The 23,460-nt window shown below is 41.4% G+C and overlaps 1 protein-coding gene across 29 annotated transcripts in view; it reads right to left on the bottom strand.

Moving 5' to 3' along the window:
- Positions 1-23,460, bottom strand: part of ptprfa (protein tyrosine phosphatase receptor type Fa) — a 400,117-nt gene that overhangs the window by 247,818 nt on the left and 128,839 nt on the right. For all 29 annotated transcript variants that reach the window (XM_031311904.2, XM_031311903.2, XM_031311912.2 and 26 more), the window contains exon 3: positions 10,334-10,479. In XM_031311904.2, the coding sequence (XP_031167764.2) occupies positions 10,334-10,479 (146 nt within the window). The remainder of the gene's footprint in view (positions 1-10,333; positions 10,480-23,460) is intronic.

The raw sequence follows: 23,460 nt of genomic DNA, 5'->3' as shown, positions 1-23,460 counted from the left end.
GTAAAACCTTTGAATTCCTGTATCCTTGAATCATTTTGTTGAGCTGGTGTTTAAACTGCGATGGTTCAGGAATTATGGGAAATGGTTTGTGTTGAAGGCAGCTTGAAGCAGAAATAATATATAAACCACCATATTAAATTGTTATATATTGAGGGAAGCACGTTATGATCCTTGGCCATAGTTTTTTGCCATTTGTCATTAATAAATAAAGTAAGATACAACATGTTAACCTCTGAACTTTAGGGGTCTTGCTAGATGTATTTTTCACTTTTGACAGAGCCAGGCTTGCTGCTCCCTGTCTTTATGCTAAGCTAGGCTAACCATCAACCAGCTTTACGTTTACTCTTGGAAAGAAAAAAAAGAAAGCATATTTCCCAAAATGCTGAAATGTTCCTTTAAGGTTTTACTTGTTAACTCTTAAATGAGTTGAACCTGAATGACTCCATTTCTATAACGAGCTATTATTTTGAAAATGGCCACGTTGACTCAAAAGAAAAGAGTAATATTTATCGTTACACACATTACATGTTCATATTTATGCAACTTTTCAGCAGTCCATAAAGGGTTCACCATAGTGCGCAGGGTCCTGCAGGCATCAGCCATGCATTATTCTGCATCAGAAATCTAGTGTGAGCTGTGAGACTGAAATTGCAAAATACACAATTGTTGCTAGAGCTCAGGCGCGTAGCCAGTAATGGGCCAGGGCAGCACTGGCCAGCCTCCTTTACTATTTAAGTTGAAATCTTCCTAAGAAATCTTGAACACTGATGACGGCTTATAGCTGAAACGCGTTTGTGTTTTGCCCACATTAAATAAGAAGATAACTTATCTGTGAGTGCCGGAGGTTTTGTTTTCTTTGATCCTTGTCACTGCCGTGCAGTCGATAACACTGTCTAAGATTTGGCGCTGTGTGGGCTACGTTCCATTATATCTTCCTTAATTCATATAAGGCTTGGCTGGAAGTTTTAAAACTTTTATTTTCTTTTACTGCTGATTTGTGTAAACAGCTGGTAAGGCATTGCTGCTCGTGATCTGGCCATAGTCCTGAAGCAACAATGCTGTAATGAATGAAGGAGGGATATGTTCCACATGCGATTTCTGTCTGATGTATGCTGTCATACAGTATGTTAACACTTCTCTGCTGTTTGGGTGCCACTGTGCAATAACATGGTTCACTATTAACAGTGCTGTGCAATGCAGAGCCCATGCTGCTGGTTCTGCCAGTGTAAATATATTTTAGCCTGAATAGGTTATAATAGACAGGTTTTCATCAATACTGTTTTTATAGTCTTTTTAGACTGAGCGATGTTGGTTTAGCATGTTGTATAGACAGTGTTTTGCTGTTATTGCCCTCATAATGCAGTATGTTGGGAAGTAAACTTATTGGTGTTTTGTTTAATTTGTCTACGTTTGTCCTATTTGCTACTTCTAGTTTTTATAAATCTTTTTTTGTGGGAAAAGATGGTCCACTCACTTTTGTACTGGCCCACCCAAAATACAAGTTCTGCCTATGTCACTGCTGGAGCTTTTGTGCAATGATGTTGCATAAATGTGATGTTAATATATCATTTCATAAATGTAAAAATGATGCACCGCTGCATTCATCTTATCAACCACAGTGTACACATGCAGTAGTGTAATTTTGTTGTCAGCTACTCCACCTACATAGAACTTTAAAAAAATGAAATTATAGGGTGCAGTTTACTTAGATAACAGCTTCGCCTGGGCTTTACAACACTGCCGTGTCTTTGAAGGTAATTCTAATCATTATCTTGGTTTTGTATGTTTTGTAAGTATTTTGAAAAAAATCAATAAAAATGTGCACATTATGTGATCAACACATTGCATTCTTCCTGCTAAAAAATGTTTTGCTCTGTGCACTGTGAGGAACGTTATGAATGTGCTCAAATGCTGATGAGAAAGTGATATCGGGAAATGATATCTGCATGATGGTGGAGACTTTGACACATGACGAGTCCGATGAATTTAGATTAAATGCAGCTTTATTCAATATTGAACATAACTTTCATGAAAGTGAGACAACGTTGTACACACTACCAGAGTGGTGCCTGTTCGAACATCAGAATGACTCCACTCCTTTTTATATACTCTCTCTGGAACTCACATATTCCAACCTATCTATTTCTGTGGGCTAGTGTTCCTGTCAAACTACCCTCATGTGGAAGATACTTCTAATAGATTCACACATTCCAGTCTATTTCTTTCTGTGAGATAATGTCACCTTGAAAACCAATCCTTATATGGAAGATCCTTAGAATAGATGAAATACCTTTGAACATGTGAATATCCAACCTATCAGAAAGTATGAAATATCTACTATCGATCTGTTCAAACTAACACTGAGCTGTTCAATATGTTGTGTTGTTACAATTGGACTAAGCTTCATGCATAGCTGCAAGGTACACTAGTTGCATCTCCTGTTCTGACATTTTGAGCAGTTAACGAGTAGATTTTTCACATCAGTTTATTTCAACTAAAGGCTTGGTTACTGGTGCATGCCTCCGTAGATGGTGCGTGCGCTACAAGTAGCACAGAGACGTTTATGCTCAACGCATTGTTCGTTGCAGTGTTCTCCAAAACAACAGGAAATAATCTGTGAATAAGCAAGAAGAAGAGAGCGGAAGTAAAGGAAAGCAGACTGCATGGCAATAGCAGTAAACACATTCATGTTAAACACAGACCTACCGCCAAACATTTATCTACTCCTAAGTATTAACCTGACATGTTGTTTATCTCCAAATTGAAATTAATATCTGCCTCTAACATCGTTAAGAACACTCTTTCGATAAGGGCTGTTTTTAAGCTTTTACAAAACGATCTCTCATGTTTTTCCACACTCTCCAGCAAAATGCTTCTTCTTTTCCCAGTGTGGTGTCTCTATCACATATTTAAGGCTGTTTGACTGTCTGTGGTCTGTACATGAAGAATCATACAGATGTTTGTAGAGGCGAACCTGCTCGGCCAGTCTTCCCAGCCAACCGCGTTGAAGTTGAAAGCGCAGCGTGCGCCGAGTTACAAAATTTCAGAGGTGCACAACCCCGTGCCGCAACAACTTGTGGAGCCTTCGCGCTGGAAACGTCAGCCCTGGTGACGTCATTTTATACCGCGCCGACCATAAACCTAGTGTTGTGCTGTTATCTGTAGGCTAACTTGTTGTCAGTCTCTATTGCTCTTGTCATTTGCCTGTATACATGTAGAACGCCATACAGCTACAGCGGTACTTAAACCTAGCGATGTTACTGCGTTTCCAGATCTCTGCAATATTGAGTACAATGTATAGGAATGATGACCAAAACAAGGAAAACGAATTAGGAAAATTATTAGAACCTGAGGACACGAGACGGTGAAAACAGAAGGATCAAGTTCTCACAGGGTTTCGTCATGTTGCGTGGAGTGACCGGAGTCCTGCTAAAGGAGGAAGTACACAGTCATGAGCATGAGTGGATAACAGGTATGTGAGGGGTTTGAGGAATGTTAGGGTGGGGGGGGTGCTAAAGAATCAGGGGTCAGGGCACTGGGCCTTACACTTCCGCCCCACTGTGGTGTGTGTGACCCAAGAAGCCGACTGGCAGGAATCACATTCTTGCTCTAATGAAGGAGGAGCAGAGCTGCACTCTCTTCCTGTCTCGGGAGGAGGTCAACCCACCCCACCCACAGGGAAGCCGAGGAACACTTTGCCCAAAGGAGAAACATGACATGAGTCCATTATATTATGCAGCCATCAGGGCTTTAAATTGACACCCACCAACCCCCCAAATGCAGATAAAAATGTACTTTGGCAGGTTACATTGTAAACTTACTAGCCAATTTGGCCGGTGATGAATGAAGCGAACAATACTGCGTTTTTTTGAACGGCAGGCTGCAGAAAACAAGTCAGTGTTTGCAGATTGGTTTGTTTTCTGCCATGAAATTTGGTGTGTGTTTGGCTTGGAAAACATAATCGTTATCTGGCAACAGTGCTTGTAGTACTAATCCTACATTTCCCATGAACACTATGTCCTGGGATTTCATATCACCGTTGGCTAGGTGATTGCGTGTGCAGAATCGATTACGCTGTAACAGAGTAGATGAATGGAACGGCACAAAACAAACCAGAGGAGCTGAAATTAAAGTAAAGTTAGGAAAAACTAAATTTGGCTAGTGGGAAATCTGATTGGCTAGTAACTTTAAAAATCTACTAGCCATGTTTACTGGTGATCAAAAAGGTTAATTCAAAGCCCTGGCAGCCATAGTAAAGGAGCTTAGACATGGAAAAAAAGCTATTTCATACTAAGAAGGTTTAAACTTCACCATGCCCACTGTAGGAAAGAGGTGTATAACAAAACCAGGTCCAACCAGTCAAGTTCAAATCAAAACAGAGAACAGGGACTGGTTTTGGATAACCCTAACTCTGATCCATCCCCAGCTTCAAGCCACTTAGCTCACTCCTGCAGAGATCACGTGTCTGATGGAACATTAACAGGGAGATCTGAACAAGAAATGCAGTCATGAGTGTCGAAATAGCACAACAATGTAGTAACGGCTGTAAAAAGTATTAATCCTGCCAATGCAACCGTGTTTTCTACAAATAAGATTCTTATGAAACTCATTGGCAATAAGATAGCACTTCACTGATGCAAAGTGAGGACATTATGAATAGAAATGCTAAAGGTAATGTGACATTATGGTCCAGTGGTGGATTGTTGGGTGAACAGTGTTAAATATTTGTTTACTGCACAAGTACAATTCTTGGGAGAGACACTTGGCAGTGAGAACATGTATCAAAGATGAAACAAAGTTAGAAAGATGCAAAGAGATATGAAAAGAAATTGAAAAAGGGAAAACGTTAAGAAATTGGCTTTAAGACTCAATGGAAGTGGTGCTGAAGATATCAGGTGGATAGTAACCTCTGTTTTGGTGGTTGGATGTAGGGGAGCGATTGTTCGGAGAGTCTAGGGTAGGGTTGCACGATATTGACAAAATGTGATATTGCGATATTGGTTATGAATATTGCGATATCAATATTAATTTCGATATTTTTAAACATGTGTAAAATTATAAACATTACGGGAAAATGCATCAAAACAAATTAAACAAGTTTTCTTACAACACAAGGTTTTCAACTGACAGTCATATTGGACTGGTACAACATGAATAAATAAATAAGGACCATGTCTCCAGAACAGGACATGTTTTACTGGTTGGACAGTAGAAAATAAATAAATAAAGAGAACAGGACACAACTTGTCTTTCGCTTCTCTGATTCGTTCCGTTTTGTTGTCTCTATCTATTTCTTCACTTACACTGTCACTCTGTCAAAATATGCACACACGTGGTACACTACATAGGGTTTGTCACATAGTGGACCCGTGCGCTGACGTGCATCATTATAGTGTTTCAAGCGGGCTCTAAATCGAACACAACTAAGCCACATAGCCAACGGACGGGACGCAGCGCTCCACAAAATAAACTAAAAATTGCATACTTATTGCAACACTTTCAATGTAATATTACGCAACTTGATATTGCGATAACGATATTGAGTCGATATATCATGCACCCCTAGTCTAGAGAAAGGGTAACATTGCAAACTTTCAAGCTATGAGTGTAAGACCAAATTTTCACCTAGTATTAACATTAGATCTAAATAAGGGATGCCGGTGCATATGTATGCAGAGCACATTAAAATTAGAATGCAATCGAACCCATCAGACCACATATGGAGGTGTTCTAGTGACAACTGCATCGTGCATGATTGAGTGCCACAAGACCAACATGTGTGGATGAGCTACAGTAGCACTAGTGTTACCAGGCAATCTTCTTACAGTCTTCTTACAGTCATCCGATCCCAAAATGATGATAATGACGCTTATTTAATACCAGGCCTATGGTATTATCCAGATCACATGGAGTTTTCCACTTTGTGGAAGTGTGTTCTAAGATAGACCTTAACTCTGTAGACTGGTCTATATATCTCTGAAGAAGGATATCCACTCGACAGTCTGCACATCTAAATCATAAAGTTATGATTAACGGTTGTAATGCTGTAACAATGCTGTAACATTCTTTCAATGTTGAATGTTGAGTGAGACTGATTCATGCATAGACATATGAGGAACATTGCACTGATGTAACTCAATACATGAGTTAGAATTGGTAGTGTCAAAGGCAAAGCAATTGAATTTGGACGGAATTAAGAAATATACTGTATCTTTATTTAAGGATTTAAGATTCTCTTTCTATTATATTCATCAATCAAGAAGGCCTGGCTTACTGAATAGAGTTGACTAACAGGGTAGTTAAAAGACAGCTGGAGAGCTGGACTGTCTGGACTGTGGGGCGGACGTACCCCTTCCCCATGCAGGGTAGCCATCAGTTTGAGTAATGCTGTGCAGACAGGTGTAAGATAATTCCTATTACTCACAACGACATGAACCAAGTGTCTCCGCCTGCGCAGGACTCATGTTGAGTCACTTCACTTGAAGCCATTTGGGTTGGCTGGCAGCTAATGACTGTTTTCCTGCTGCTTTCAGAGTCCTGCAGGAAGGCTCATACATTCCTATTAATCAAGCAGTTGCTGTGTGGGTTAATGCAGCTGCATTCATAAAACGCCTAGATTCTGGTAAGCCTACCACAGTGCACAAAGTTTCTGCACATTCAAATGTAAAAGAGACTCGGCAGGAGACTCTGAGAAGGTCGGTACCAACACATATGTTGCAGGTAATACATCACATTAATTATTTTGTTAACTATTTTTTTTGTCAACCCACGTCATGCAGTTGCATACAAAATACTATTTTAGTTAGCTGGGGACCAGCAATCTTGTTGTTAATCAATTCAAAAATTAACTTCACACTGTACTTACGGGCCAGCTACATTATGCAGAGTGAATGTTCCAAAACTACACTTTCGCTATAATCAATGAAACTGGCTACAGCGCGTAAGTGGTGCGTATGCTCCACTCTACAAGCGTAAAAATAAGAGGTGTTCGCAGCAATTTTACACAGAAATTGATCATAAAGTGTCTATATTTCTTTTAAATTAAACTACATGGGTAGCTCATCTGGTAGAGCCCCTCTCTCTCCCCTTTCATGTCTAAGCTGTCCTGTCATAATACATCTACTGCCAGCTGACAGTAGATTGATGTTTCACAGCGCCATGCCAGCTCCAAAAACTGAAGAAACAACACCAATCCCAAAGCAAAAGCTCATCCTCTGGCCTGTGACTTATATTTCCCCTTAACTGCCGAATCGGAAGCTGCGAATCGGCAGCCAACTTCAGTGCCGTCAATCCTACGCCGTGTGTGCGCAGCACGTGTAGCCAGTTCAAAGATACATACATTCTGCGGCACATCCACTCCTAGAAACAGTCCGCATACGTTACGCGTTCAATGTAGCCAAAGCGTTAGGGTTTGATCAGAGAACAGACCACCAAGGAGAGTTTTTAAAATGCTCCCCACATAATAGCGGATATCAATTTAGACATTTGTTACTGTAAGGGACCACCTCGGCCTTTCTCAGTACAAAGTACGCCACGTTCAAACTGGAGAGTCCAGACTGTTGAGAACAGCAGGATGCAGTATGCTCAGTTTATAACTTGCTGATGTGATTACACTTCAACACACCTGCTGTGTGACTAATAATCTCAAATCACACATCTACTACTCTACTACTACTTTCTTAGCTTTTTTGGAGCTTTCAACCACATTGACTATCAATAGCTGGGATTTCATACAATGACAACAGTCATGACTTTTTAGTTCTTGGAACAACTTTTAAAGCAACTAGAAAGTTCAGTCAGCCCATTGTTATCTGCGTTTCCACCGTGGTCTAAAGACCAGTGAATATTAGGGAAATTAGTCCGCTGCTGTATGATAAAGCAACATGACAGGACGAGGGCTGCTGTAAAAATGTCCCGGAAAATGTCCCCAGAACATAATTTGTACCCTGGTCTCTGCGGTTCCTCAGAAGGTTCCCAGGTCCAGGGGAAAGGAGGATGCTGGCGTCATCCAAAACAATACATTAATGCTACTTATATGTATTGTCTGTGTAGCCACAGCCTGATAAACCTGTTCCTGTATGCCATAACAGTGTATTCAACATGTATTAAATCATGACTTCGCGTAAACGTACACGGCACTTTCCTAAAGCCAAGTGGCGTGTTATCTGTACGCACTTTGAGCTATCCGCGTGTATACCTACGCTGTATATAGCGGACAGCAGTCGGCAGTCTGCTGTATCACAGCGTAAACATACACGCCACTTTCTAAAGCCACGTGGCGTCTTATCGCGAGACTACGTGTTATTGCGAGGCTACGTGTTATTGCGAGGCTACGTGTTATTGCGAGGCTACGTGTTATTGCGAGACTATGTGTTATTGCGAGGCTACGTGTTATTGCGAGGCTACGGTTGGTTTTAACATCACACGCGGGGGGAAAAGAAAAACCGGTTGGGATTAGGAAAAGAAGAATTGGGTTGGGTTTAGGAATAGAAAAACGTGGTAAGGAAACAACACACGCGGAAAACGAAAGAAACATCACACGCGAGACGCGGTCCCCGCTCTTCTGGGTAAAAGTCCTGTGTTTTACCCATCCACCACCCCGACTAACCTCCCTACGTGGATTTTCGCTCTTTCATACTACTCACTACAGCGTCAATTCACACGCAAACGCAAGGTAATGTAAGTCAATGGAGGCCAAACGACGTTGATGAACACGCTGAAAAGTGAGTGTGCGTCTTCATAACACGCCAATAACGGCATACCAATCGGCATACATACGCCACTTCATGAGATCAGTCTGGTGTATTAAACAAAATAGAAGCATACTGTCACACGTGTTGACATGTCCCTATATTAAATGTTGTTTATTCTACAGCATTTTACCACTGCCTTCACTATCTCTGGAGTGCAGCTGTCAGGCAGACATCACTGAGCATGTTTTGGTTTTTCACAGCTTTTAGTTTGATTGCACATCACAATATCAAGCCATAGCCTGTGTTTGATTCATGTGTTTTTGATAAATACTTTTAATAAGGAGAAATTCACTATTGGTTTTGGTCCTTTAAAGGTGAATTGGTGCTAGTTATAAAAATGTGTATCCTTTAATCCTTTAATCTTTGAAGTAGTTCAACTGCATTACTGTACCACAACATGACCTAAATCAAGCAAGGTTCAAGTTGTTGTGAGCTGGGTTCATAGAAACATGAAGGAACATGTGGATGGTCACCTTGGGCTATAAGAAAATGTTTCACTATTTTCAGATATTAAACAATCAATCTGTGAATTTAAAAAGAAATTAGTTAATCAATAATGAACATAATCGTTAGTTGCAGCCCTTTTCAGTCGTCTTATCGTCCACTTTTCCACAACACACAACGCCTTGAAAGTACAGGTGTCATTCAGTGTGTGTGTGTGTGTGTGTGTGTGTGTGTGTGTCTGTGTGTGTCTGTGTGTGCTACTGTGGTTTATCACAGTTCTGCTCTTTAACCTGTCAGCTTAACATGTAGACATGTACTCACTATGATGCGGAGCCTTGGGTATTCTAAGTAGAATATTGCAACTAACTTGACTGCATTCAGTGGTCTCTAAACAGGCACTAAGGCAACATTAACATTGCTACGTTTTGTTGTTTTAAGCAGCGTGTTGAGACAAAAGCGATCTCTGTGCACACAAGTGTTTTTATCACCAGTAAAAGAACTAATCTCCGTTTAAATTAACACACCCAAACCTCATATCTCATCAACATTCTGGTACATTGGGCATAAACAGGAGGCAGCGTGTTGCTCCGCCCGCTGCTGGTAGTTGCCATGGTAACATTAGTAGCTTAGTCTCAGAGAACGAGACTTCGTGACCGATAAGACCCAATCAGGCGGAGAAACGTTGGCGTCAAGTGTCGTGTTGCCAAAGGTCTCCGGTTCCAAACCAAAACAGGTCAGAAGTTTTTCTAAATGTCTCCGGTTTAGGGGCTCGGAAACGCCAGAGCAGGGGGAATGAGAGGGGGAAACGTAGCAAAAGATATTCGTTTTTAAACCAAAACATAGTATGTCCAAATCGTAGCAATGTAAATGTAGCCTAAATGCAGTAAAAGCTTCTGTATATTCTAATAATGAGCAAATACAGCTTGAGCCGAAAGCTCAGCTTTACTGCTGCTAAACACAAAGGCACCTGAGAAGGTACGTTGACACACTGGAACTGCGAGTTCAACATGAAAGAAAACAATCTACCCTGCTCTGTCTTTCTTTGTCTTAGGCACACATAAATGCAGAGAGCTAATGAGCAGTGAGGGTATGAGACATTCAGACAGGGAGCTTTGAGGCCCGCTGTCGAGTCATACCTCAAAGCGCTGGGAGCTGACTTTCTTCCCCTTCTTCATCCAGGTGATGCGAGGTTTGGGCTCACCCACTGCCTGGCATACGAACGATGCCACTCCTCCCGAAATCCCTGTCTGATCGTCGGGAGATTTGATGAAGCTGGGCATGCCTGGGGGAGAGAGACAGCGAGAAATAGGAGCAGGGAAGAGAGGACAACCAGCATCAGATGAAGAGGCCTGACAGAGACACAGCTCCAGGCAGGTGATGGGGTTTTTACATATTTAAATCTTCTGTAAGTGTTGCAATAACAATGTGCTCTTTCAAAAGCTGTCTCATGCCCGTAGCCACAACTATTCAGACATAAATCCAGTAGAAACAGCCAAGCTCCATCCTGATAATAAGCAGCACGTAAATCTGAAGGTGTCAGCGGGAGCAATTATACTGTACATCACCAAGATTAAAGGCGGAAATAAGTGCTGAGCATGGATAATAAATGATATTTACATGTCACGTTATGGTCATGCATATATTAAAGGCTGCTATTGTTTTGATGAGCAGCTCACCCTTTGTTTGTACCGGACGCTCTATATCAACCGCACAAGCTCACGAGCATACAGGTGACGCAATACACACTCCTGCCGACTGCAGAGGGTGCTAATGCAAACATCAAGAGCTCAGAAACGCCCCTCAATATCACATTTCACTGATCAACAGTTGGTGCGGGTACACCTTCAATAGTCCAATTTTAGAGATGGAGACTGCATGCCAATGGAATGATTAAATAAGTTTAAAGGAGACCTATTATGTTTTTCCGTATTTTCTGTGATCTATAATGTTACAAAGCCGGCTCCATGTGACGTGGGAGGCTGTGGCTCAGGTGGTAGAGCGGTTGCCTACCATTTGGATGGTTGGTGGTTCGATGACTGGCCCTGCAGCCCCATGTCGAAGTGCACCTTGGGCAAGACACTGAACCCTGAACCCCACAGTGTATGAATGTGTGTGAACGGTTCCTGTACTATGTAAAAGCGCTTCGTTAAGACTAAAAAATGCTAAATAAATACAGTCCGTTTACATTTTACATGATATACCGAGCCAGGTTTCTATATATGGTCATCTGCTCCAGGGAGGCACTACTGCAGTGTTTACATTACATACACTGCTGCTACATGTAGCTACATGCTAACATCAGGGAAACCTGTAATCTTAATAATTGGCTAATGATGTCGCTGGAACATGTCCGGTTGTGTAGTATTTGGTTTAAAAGCCCTTATTGGTGGTTTTACACGGTATAAGCTCTCGCTGTATACTCTGTGGCAGTCAGTGTCCACAGACTGTACAGAGACAGCGACAGCAGAGCACAGATGAGGAGACTCCAGAGATCAGGAAACGCTGATCAATCAGAGCAGACTGGGCTTTTTAAAGCGACGGGCGCTCCAGCAGAGCGTCTCAGACAGAGGGGGAACACAGGTGCAGCAGCCATGGGCAGTATGAGAAAAAGAAAGTTTTTTCGGACATTAAAGCATGACACCTTCAAGTAGAAATATAAAATACAAACATGAACCTGAAAACGGCATATAATAGGTGTCCTTTAAAGGGATTTAATGGGGTATTTAATATTGCATTTCGGAAACGTTGGGGGACTTGCGATGTTAAAAAAACAAGTCAAAATCATCACTCGACAGGTTTATAAACCTCAAGGATACCAACAATGTGTTTTAGTGTAAAAATAAAATAGCAGCAGGAAAAACATCATCTTCAGTACCTTAAAAGCATAATACCTGTTGATCTTATTTCAATAGATCTGGTCATCGTTTCTGTAACAATATACTCACAGAGGTAATGGCTGAGATCCAGGAACACACTGACATCACTAAAAAGAAGTCAGACCGGTCAAGAAACAAACAAATAAACAGCAGTCAGACAGGTTGTTAGCAAAAGTTACATATAATGCCGACCTTACACCAAACAACTTTTCAAGTGTTTCCACTGTTACAAACTGATTCATTTTAGGCAGATTTCATTACGTGTGTGTGTTTGTGCCTGTGTGTGTGTGTGTGCGTGCGTGCCTTTGTGCGTGCGTGTGTGTGCATGCGCGCGTGCGTCCTCTAATGAAACAGTTTGTACTATCGATCAGTAATCCACGTTTACAGCATTGTGACTGCAAAATTTTCCAAAATGTCGGGCTACAAAGGCAAGGGTCCCCAGCAGGGAGCCATGAAGAGCATTTTGAAGGCAAGGCAAGACATTTTCACAGTTACTTTTGGCAATTGATAAGTGAGCTCTTTAAAGTTCAATGTGATTCTAAACCCATTTGTGTAGTCGAAGCCAAGACCTGCTCCCCTGGTACGTTTCCATGGAAATCCAGTCATACAAGTTGTACAACAGGTTACTGTAGGGTCCTGAGGATGGTCAATGTACAGCAGGGAAATACTGCCCTTTACAGCGCTATGCAAAAGTAAGTAGAGCCAAGCCAGCACAAAGGGTTTTATCAGAGGTTCCAAGGAGGCCGAGGAGGTGGGTGGAGAGGAAGGGAGTGGATCGTACCATTTTTAAGCTATTTATTTCCCTTGGCTGCTGTTGTCTGACCCTGACGCTTGACACTCTAAATGCAAAACATGCTGAGTGCTTCGCCTAGCTTAACTGGCAGCTGTGAGTTGTCTCTCCCTTGCATTCTTCTCTGACCCTGTTCTTGCTGTTTCTCTCTGGGGTGTTTCTTTAGAATATGTCCATTTGACCTCTCACATATAATCCACAAGGATAGACACTTTATGATGAGAAGAAAATGTGAAAAAGTAGGACTCAAAACACACTCTCCAGCCTGTCTACTCTAACAACCCAGAAACAGGGCTGCCAACTCTTACGCATTGACCATGAGCCTGACACAACTGACACTTTCCACACCGTCTCTCACGCCACACGTCCATTTTTTTTCACGCAAAGAAAAGCACATGTGTGACTGATAACATATTGTCGACAATAGTTAAACCTGCCACAAGCTCAGTCAAAACTAAAAAGAAAAGAAATACATACAGGCAAGTACGGGCTGATTACCACTGGGCGTACTTTGTGGTGTTTATTCAACATGTTATCATGTTTGCCTCGGCAAGTCGATGGTTATTTAGCAAGTGTGCCCTGCCAAGTGTTTTGAGAGATAGCCAAACACACTTTTCATGGCAAGGCTCCCTTGGATCACCTGTGGCACGCTTGGAGTTTAGACTATTGATGGCCAAATGAAGCCTCATGAAGCTTCGTGAACCATTTTATTTATTTTCTGAGCCCACTAGAAGGGTGTAAAGAAAAAGGTTCAAGGAATGGCAATTCAGTGTGCTTTTAACCCGAGTTGAACAAAGAGCGCCATCTAGTGGGCTCAGAGAATAAAGACAATAGTTCATGGATCTTCATTTGGTCATCACTACTCAGGAGTGCCTGGAATGTGAAATATGTAAAGGTCAGTCAGTTCTTCATTTAAAACAATCACCTCATTACCTTTTAGAAATAATTTAGATAACCAAACTAGAGCAAGACTGAAAAATCAGCCAGGCCGATATTATCTTATTGCAGATGTCAGTATCAGTTTATATGATGGTAAAATGGTTCTCGGAGCTTCATGGGGCTTCATTTGGCCATCACTAGTTTAGAGAATGTTTAGAGCTGGCAGGCTGGTCTTTTATGTCTGTACTTGACTATGGTGATGTTTTATACATGCATGCTTCAGCTCAAAGTTTACATGCACTGGACACTGTATACCATGGATCTCTGAGGTTCATCACTGGTATGAAAGCCCTCACTCACCATTGTGAACTGTATGAACGTGTTGGATGGCCTTCTTTATCAACATGGAGACTTCAACACTGGCATATCTACATATACAAGGCTATTTTAGGTCTCCTTCCATCCTACCTAGGTCAGAAACCTATATCAGTGTAAATAGTACCGGGACTTACAATCTTCGTTCCCAGGATCTTTTCCTTCTGTCTGTTCCAAAGGTTAGAACTGAACTGGGGAAAAAAGGCGTTTAAGTTTGCTGCTCCCTCTACATGGAACAAGTTACAGAAATCCATGAAACTTACTGAGCTAGTCTCATTGGTCGCTTTTAAGAGGATGTTGATTGACTTGGAGGCAGCCACATCTGGCTGCAGATGTTTTGCCTGATGTGTTTAGGATTCTGGTTGACTTTGAAGGATTTGCTGTTTCAGTTGCTTTATGTTTTTAGTGTTTTTGTGTATTTTGTGTTTGTATGTACTGTATGTGTGGTTGTACTGCTGCCTGTCTTGGCCAGGACACTCTTGAAAAAGAGATTTTTAATCTCAATGAGTCTCTTCCTGGTTAAATAAAGGTTAAGAAGAAGAAGGAGAAGAAGAGCTCTCCCCATCATAAAGCACTGACAGTTTGGGAATCCTGTATTTTTTTCAGAGGAACCTTATCGTTTTTGGGGACAAAAATCATTTTTAAAGTTTAGATTTGAGCCTGAACAATATCTATCACATCACGTTGCGTTGTTGAATCTACCTGTATTATGATTAAAAATGTGGCGCTCCAGGCTACCAGGTGACACTTTAGCCAGATTCATTAAAAAAAAAGGTGACGCGTGCAGCCGTTACCCCGGTTACCCAGTGTTTAGGATCGAGACACCGGGTGAAAGACCCTGAGGTCCTGAGCGAGTTATAAAGAGAGCGAGAAGTTATCAGTGATTCAATTTTTCTTTGAGCTGTGTGAACTGTTTTTAATGCATAGCAACACGCCTGTTGATGTGCAGAAGAAACTGTGTAGAATACAATACTTACAGCAATGCATATTTAAACTCTGTTGTTTGAAAATGTATTGATATAATTATATAATTGATATATTTTAATTTATGTTAAGTAGATGTACTGCCCAGCACTAGGCTACTGGAGATCAAAGGTACAGTATCTGCTGAAAATCTCATACATCATGTAAATTGTGATGCAGCCGGTATGCCATGCCATCTGGAGGAGGTGAGGGATTGAACACTGACTGACACACAAACCAAATTACCCAGCACCAAGGCAGTTAGCAGAGTGCCCTAAAACAGCTACAGATACAGTATGACTATAATAGGCTTAGTGTGTGCTAAATGCCAACCACTGCTCCCTGCACATTTAGCGGCTGATCTTTGCATTAAGCTGATCTCACAGAGGACACGCATGGCTGGAGCCACAGACGGGAGGTTGTTTCGTCACGAGGTGGAAGGGTTTCTTTTCATAGAAAAGGGAATTGCCTTTGGTGGTGAATGACAGGTTTAAATCAAAATCACAAATGTGAGATCATAATATATGGAAATGTATGCTTGTATGGCTATACTGCATTACACTGCCAAGTGATAGCTCCTAAACTTAATACGGTTTAACAGAAATCATGCACACCCTCTATCCCAACACTGAGCATCTTGTTCCAGGGCTACAGTGCTTTGGATCAAGTCCAACTCAATGGAGACAAGTCCAAGTCAAGTCTCAAGTTAATGGAGACAACTTCAAGTCTCAAGACTTGTCAAAGTAAATCTCAACCAAAGCCTGAAGGCCATGATTGTGAATGCTGACCATTTAAATGACGTGGCATTTGTATGCCATCTTTTCAAAGCTGTGTTATTAGTGTTTATACATTGTTCCCATTGTTCAATAGTGACCCATCACTCCAGTAGTGTTCATCAGCACCAACACACTTGGGTTACATTATGTTAGTTTCTGTGTGTGAGGCATTGCATGGTCTACAGCAAATTATGGAAGAGAATTGGAGGCAGTGATGGATTTCTTTAAAGCTGACTGATGCTTGTTTGTTACGTTGATAGACATAGAGCGGGAATTATAACTTAGCCTGCTCTGACAGTTAAATTGCAGGCTACTGACAAAGGATTTCAGCAGCAGATTGGTACCAAGGTAAAAATACTGTATTCATATTAGTATCTCTTCTGTATCAGGCTATAATGGGTCTGGCTCATTTTGCTTGAAGGGACACATGCCACATGTTTTCCCCTGCCAGATCTAACACCACCATCTCCAAGACATGACTCTGCCCAAACAACTTCAACCATATGCTGAAGGCCAGGCAGCAGCAAAGCTGCAACTGAAAACATATTCTGCATCCAGAAACATTATTAGGAGGCAATATGGAGCAGGAAATCAATAAATTGATTGGAGTCCGGCCTTTCCATTAGTAATGAGGATACAATTAAATTCCTTTCAACTCATTCAACATGTATTTATTGAGAATGATGGCACTTACTGTCCTACAACTGGACAAACCAATAAAAGTGGTTGGAAGTACAGAAATGCAGCAGGGACATTGTTAGGGTAATTGTTCTCTGCAAATCCTTTCTGACTTTTATGCTTATTTCATCTTTTTTTTGATGAAAAAGAAATAAAGAACTACATTGAAATCCTTCAACCAAATCATATGGCTCACTGTATTATCCATTAGTGAATAATACATTGAGGTTAGGTTTCTGCCAGGTTAAATTGCTTGCATGAAAATAAAATAAAAAGTGAATGGATTTAGAATAATAATAGTATTGCGTTCATTAATGGCTCTACCTCCATCAATGATATTACAGAAGCATGTTAATATTTTGCAATGTGAAGATGATCCCCGTTATGTGTATGAAACATCACTGTGGGTAAACCTGCAAAGTTTTTATTTAAGAAACTCGATCAAGAATCCTGTTTTTTATACATGTAATGTTATATTATTACACATATCTAAAAACAGCTTTAAATGCAAAGTTTTAGTCCAAGTGCCAGGCATGCTCAGACTTGCTAACAGCATCTCTTCTGTCTCGACTGCGCATGTTTTAAATTATGAATGCCAACTTTTGCCTTCTAACAGGCGATTTAGAGTCCCTTCGTTTAGATACAACAGGCTAAAGAACTCTTTTATACATCAGTCTATCCTGTTGCTAAACCAAAATCAGAAGATAGAAGATAAAATGTAAACATCTAAATCAATATTCAATATTCTACATCCTGCACATTGTATATATCCTGAACTTTTGCACATTCCTCTACATTTTTGTACATCCTGCATTTGTCTTTCTTAATGTTAAATAGTTACATGTATGTGTTATGTGTTTCTGTATTTATTTATTTTTTCATATTATTGTTTGTATGTATTCACCATGAACCAAGGCAAATTCCTAGTAAGTGCTACTTACCTGGCAATAAATTTCTCTGTGATTCTGAAATTCTCTTTCTGATTCTGATTCCTCTACCGTACGTCTGGCACAAACAGTATGGTAACCGGGTGACATGTGTGATGGAATCCCACCAGCTCACACAACACATTCTCACTCCCATCGCGCCAAAAAGCGATGCTTGGTCAGGTGCCTTTGACGTTTGTTATTGACGCAAAAAGTCTCCTTAAGCATCATATTTTGACGCTCTGGGTCGGGAACCTGGGCGTCACTATTTGACGCTCTCGGGACTTGTGTCTAGCCCTTTGGCGTCATATTTAGACGAGCTTGGTCGGAACTCTTGGCGTCACTTTCAACGCTCTGGGTCGGGACGTACGTTTCACTGACAAGCGGCACAAGAAAGGGATGATTAGGTTTAGGAAAAGATGGTGGGTGGGGTTACAAAATGTACGTTTCAGTGACATGCGAGACAAGAATGGGACATGAACCCGGGTCTCCTGGGTGAAAGTCCTGCTAATACTAAGTCATCTTACAGCAACGCGGTCAAGCTGCTGCTCTGCCCAGTGCGTTCCATACAAACTTTCATCAGTATCCGACGCTTAGAGCCACAGACCAAGCGTCGGTATTTTATGAGTTGGGAGTGAGAACGGGTTGGCACCCAATGCATCCCTCAGACCAGTCTTGTATATCCAACATCCTCCGGGCTACTGGATAAATGTTGGAATAAAGTGTATTGGTTATGAGCTCATCCCTTCATGGGTGGTTTAACAGAGTGTATTCTTCATTCAATTACTCCAGTAAATGATGCCACAGTAAACAGGAGACACGGCTTTTAAATCAGTGCTGCAGAGGCCGGTGGCAGCAGAGCCCTCCTCCACCCTGATGGTTCTCTGACACCAGCCAGGGAATCCATCCGCACAGCACTCTATGCTGCTTACATGCTACACTGACTGCCTTGTACAGGTGCTTGTCACTCTCTGTGCCAGTCGCAGTGAAAACCTTGTCACTTCCTACTGGCTTTCTCACATCCCATGCTCATGGACTGCATCTGCTGAAAGACAAAGGCTACATTTACATTGCTACGTTTTGGTTTTTAAGCGGAGTTTTGAGCCAAATGCGATGTCCGTGCACACAAGTGTTTTTAGCTCCAGTAGAAGAACTAATCTCCGTTAAAACTAACACGCCCAGACCGCATATCTCATCAACATTATAAGTCTGGCTATCACCAGACCAAGCTCAATCTTTTAAGATTGAACATTAGTCTGGGGAGTCTGCTCTGTATTTTCTACTGCACAAGAGGCGTGATCAACGGGCATAGTTCAAATGACTCTGTACGCAATTGGATAGTCCTTCAACCAATCAGACCAACGATCCGGGTGACGTAGCAGCTACAGCGGCGTCAATGGGTTGCTGCGCTTCGGTGGCCGCTATGTTGAATGTAAATAAGAAGCTGCTTGGTCGCGTCTCTATCGTCATCGTGTTAAACCCGCCAATAGCGCGCCAGGTGGATAAGCCAGTTTGTAATTGGTCCCCGTAAAACTGTAACGGAAGCAGGATAGATAAACGTACAGTTTTCCAGCCTGAGCTGCAGGGCGAAATCAAATCGCCGGCAGATCGGGCTGGGTTTACCCAGTCTACAACATTATTGTATACTGGGCATAAACAGGAGGCAGCATGTATACTCTGCCCGTTGCTGGTAGTTGCCATGGTACCGTTTGTAGCTCAGTCTCAAAGAACGAGACGTCATGATCAATAAGTCCCAATCAGGAGGAAAAACGTTGGCATCAGTGTCGGCGTTGCCAAAGGTCTCTGTTTGCAGCCGTTGAGACCGAAACACAACCCCGCAGATTCCAAACCAAAATGTGTCAGAAGTGTTTCCAAATGTCTCCGGTTTAGGGGCTCGGAAACTCCAGAGCAGGGGGAATGCGAGATGTAAACGTAGCAAAAGATATTTCTTTTTTTAAACCAAAACGTAGCAATGTAAATGTAGCCAAAATCTGGTGCCATGTTTGAGTCTCCAAACGGCAACTGTTAAAAAAAAACTACAATACATCATCAACTTCAACGTTGGGGCTGAGAGTGTCATAAAACAGCAATGTCACTCTCTGCCTGATAGTAATCCCTCTCCGCCTGAGAGTAAGTGTTTAAAGCTTTAAAAATAACTAAAGTCCCACTCTGAGTCCACTATCTACATGATTCCTGGGAGGGATTCTGATACTACACCTGACTTTTCCAAATGAATAATCCTGATCAACGCTGGACTAGAATTACACGTAGACTTCATATGATTTTCCCATTTACTTAAATCTGTGCTTTGTGTTGCACAAAGTCTGTCTTTCACATACATTTAGTGAACCAAACCTTAATCCTATTTCTTGATAGGCCAATGATTAAAACATAATGGGTCTCCATGCTGAGTTGCTAGATGAGCCTAATCAATTTGCACCCACAATGCTATAAAAGCTCTCATCAGTATTTTCCACTGTATCCTCTCCACCAAACAGAGGAAGTTAAGCTGCTATCACAAATTACAATAATGGTAGTCTTTACATTACATGGGTTTTTATCCACGATGTTCCACATCCAGGATTGCTCTCGTTCTGCTGGAAATTCCGCCGGATGTCTCTCTTTTCAGATGTCCGTTTCGGATGTCCCGTCACCTTTCTCTTCCTTTGTGTTGGCGTTCTAAACTCTTTATGAGTTTTTATGAGGACTATGGTTAACTGCTCCTCAGATCTCTGCAGGGTAAATCCAGACAGCTAGCTAGACTATCTGTCCAATCTGAGTTTTCTGATGCAGGACTAAAACAACTTTTGAACGTACACGTTCCACCAAAACAAGTTCCTTCACCAGGCTATTTTGCAGCTGCACTATGGCTCCCCTCGGTGCTTAGCACTGCCCAAGACGATTGTGATTGGTTTAAAGAAATGCCAATAAACAAGAGCATGTTTTTCTCCCATCCCAGAATGCTGTCTGGACTAGCCAGACCTTCCTCCGCAGCACTGTGAAGGAAGGCCTGGCAATGTGAGACTAGTATAATGGCAATCTACATGGAAATGATATAAGCAAAGGACCTCTGTGTTTCCTGAAATATGGTGGGTAAATTTAGGGTGAAACTTTTGCTTTATAGATTACAGACATGGCACTTTCAGAAAGGATTGTAACAGGGATGACCACCAAATATTCCGAATCATATGAGGTTCATTGGAAATGTTCTGCGTGAATACAGCTTAAAGCTATTGCTTTGAAATATTAATTTATACCTGTGACATGTGACTCTGCTGACAAGTGAGTTAGCCGGAAGAGGATGGGTGTGCATGACTTTTTTCCTGCAGTCGTATATCATATGCGCATAACGAGAAGTTAGGCATCTCCAACTACAGTGTGTCAAATAAAATGCTCGTCAGTATTATGTGTATCTTTAAAGGTTGATGTAACAGATGCCACGAGTTCAGGTATGAAGTTAGACATTCTCAACTCGTCAAATACTGACACTTGGTCAGGACCCCTTGGCGTCACTTTCTAACGCTCTGGGTCAGGTCATTTTTCAACATGCAGAGTAAACCACTTAGTTAGGGTTAGGGAAAGGGTTAAGAAATTAACGTTTAAGTTACATGCGGGACAAGAACAGGATACAAACCCTTTTTTCCTGGGTGAAAGTCTTGTGTTGTATTTGATACTACTCCCTACCTTTGTCGCTCTTCATACTACGTCATTTTAGAAAGCCGTGGGTGCCTTGTGCGTTGGTATCTGATGCTAAGGGCATCCAACCAAGCATCAGTACGTGCCAACACAGTATGTGTTAGTTGGGAGTGTTTGGGAATGTCTATGTTCAGGTGATGACTACAGATAGTTACATTAAGGTATGAGTTTGGAGTGGTTATGGTCAGGATAATTGGTGAGGGAGGTTAAAAACTGACCTTGCAAAAATGCTAAATTGTCTTCAGGGGTCTTTCCTAATCTGGCTGCACTCCATTCTGTGGAATGTAGTTAGTCTTTTCAACACCTTTTTTATGTGGTTGAAGTTATGCTAACATACTGTATGATTATGTATGATTAAGATAAGTCAGCCATGGTTAACTACAGCAGAACAACCACAAAGACTACTTTCGTCAGAGAGAAAGTCAAGAGAGAAGGCTGTTTAGCCTCAAAGCTAAATGTGTTGTGATGCTATCCCCTAGTTTGTAGCATGTTCTTCAATAAGCAGTGCCAGTGGGTTTCTTTTCAACTCAACCTCCAACCTAACAACCCCCCTGTCTCCCTACCTGTTGCAATCTGTATTGGCACTAGGGCTGGGACGATATGCCTTTGTCCCCATTCGATCCTTTCATGATACATGGGTGCCGATTCGATTTGTGATGTGATTGTGATGTAGTCACATTCAATGATACCGTATATCAAATATTTAGGGGAATCATTGTTAAAAAAAACATTGCAAAGAGAAATCACGATACATACAATTTTTGATTTTTTTCCCCTACCCATAAATGGCACTTTACTGATCAAACAGTTTGGTTTCAAAAAACAATTTTTTTTGGAAACGCACTTATTGCACATTTTAATTTCCAAGTTTGTGTTTTCCATGTTGCCAACTAGTGTTTTAAGCCAACAATAAAAGAAAAAAAGATTTACTCTTTGCAGGCCAGTATATATAGTCTTATACTGTAGATCAGTCTGCCTTGGATGAAGGGTAAGCAGGTGGAAAATTACATCCCAAAAATGGCTGGGCCGTAATACTATTCCTAGGTCCCAACTATTCTTCAACAAAACTATTCCTCAACTCATAAGTTGACAGCCTATTGGCTCACGTCTCATTGTCACCCATGGCAGCACACTTGTTTTACAGGCCTGTTTCTCATTTGGGCTCAAGAATTTAATGGTGTCTAGGCATGCAGCCAGGCAGTCAAATGCTGTGTGAGGCGGAATAAAGCTGTGTTTCTGAGGCAATTCACAGTGACAAGTGACAACAGTTTCACACAAAGTGTCTTCTCCTCGCAGAGACTCATTAGGCTGTGGAGCAGCCATGTAAATCAACCTCTTATAAGTCAAAGTGACATATAAACAATCTGGCTTCCTACTTCTGGACACCCAAGGTAGAAACATTGCAACGCCTTCCACAGTTCTCTTACTAGCCTTCTCCTGGGTAGTCTAGTCGTGCAGAGGTTGATAATTTTGCCTCTAGCAGGAAGTAAACAGTAGTCATTAATGCTGATACAGGCAGAATAAAATGCCTCCAATGCTGTCTTGGACTTGTAAAAGTAACATTACCCCCCTTTGTCACCAGCTTCATTCAAAGTTAAATTTATTTAATATGAAGTTATTTGTATTACTACATCCTTAGAGATACATTTCAGATGGAAAAATAATAATCTTTAAAGAATATTTTGGCTTTTTTATTATCAGTTGTGATAACAACTGGTTACCTTAGTAAATAATTGAGATCTGGGAACATGTTGACATTGCTACAATGAAGACAGAAGTCAGATAACATGCCAACAGTTTATTGAGATTACTTTTTTTGCAGAATAGTCCAATATCATTGTTGATTACAATGTTACTTTACTGATAGGAATGGTGGCCAAAAATATAAAAAAGAAGACCCCGTAATTATCCTTTCATAATCATTTAAATAAAAAGTGTCTAAATGAATGCTCTTCTTAATGTGTAATATGATGATGTTATCCCATAAACTATGAAAAGTAATCCTATGTAAACAGAAATAGCATGTTTACATTGCCTATCAAGTGAACAGAGGATGGAAGAGCCAACGTTTGCACATTGAGTTTCACAGCACAACTCTCCTGCCCCATAATACAGAAAACCCTGCCAATTTCCCAGTGCTGCTCTTTGACGGGCCTGTCAACATAACCTGTCAGCCGTGCACCACCGGTAACTTCCAGCTTCCGTGGTGTGAAAGAGAGAGCAAGCACAAGTTTAATACATGGCTGCACAGAGGGACAGAAAGTGAAAGATGATGTGCCAAAGCAACTTACAGGGACACCTTGA

This window comes from Sander lucioperca, chromosome 11, assembly GCF_008315115.2.
Source record: "Sander lucioperca isolate FBNREF2018 chromosome 11, SLUC_FBN_1.2, whole genome shotgun sequence".
NCBI lineage: Eukaryota > Metazoa > Chordata > Actinopteri > Perciformes > Percidae > Sander > Sander lucioperca.
The sequence above is the reverse complement of the archived record's forward strand: the minus strand, read 5'-3'. Positions and strand labels throughout refer to the sequence as shown.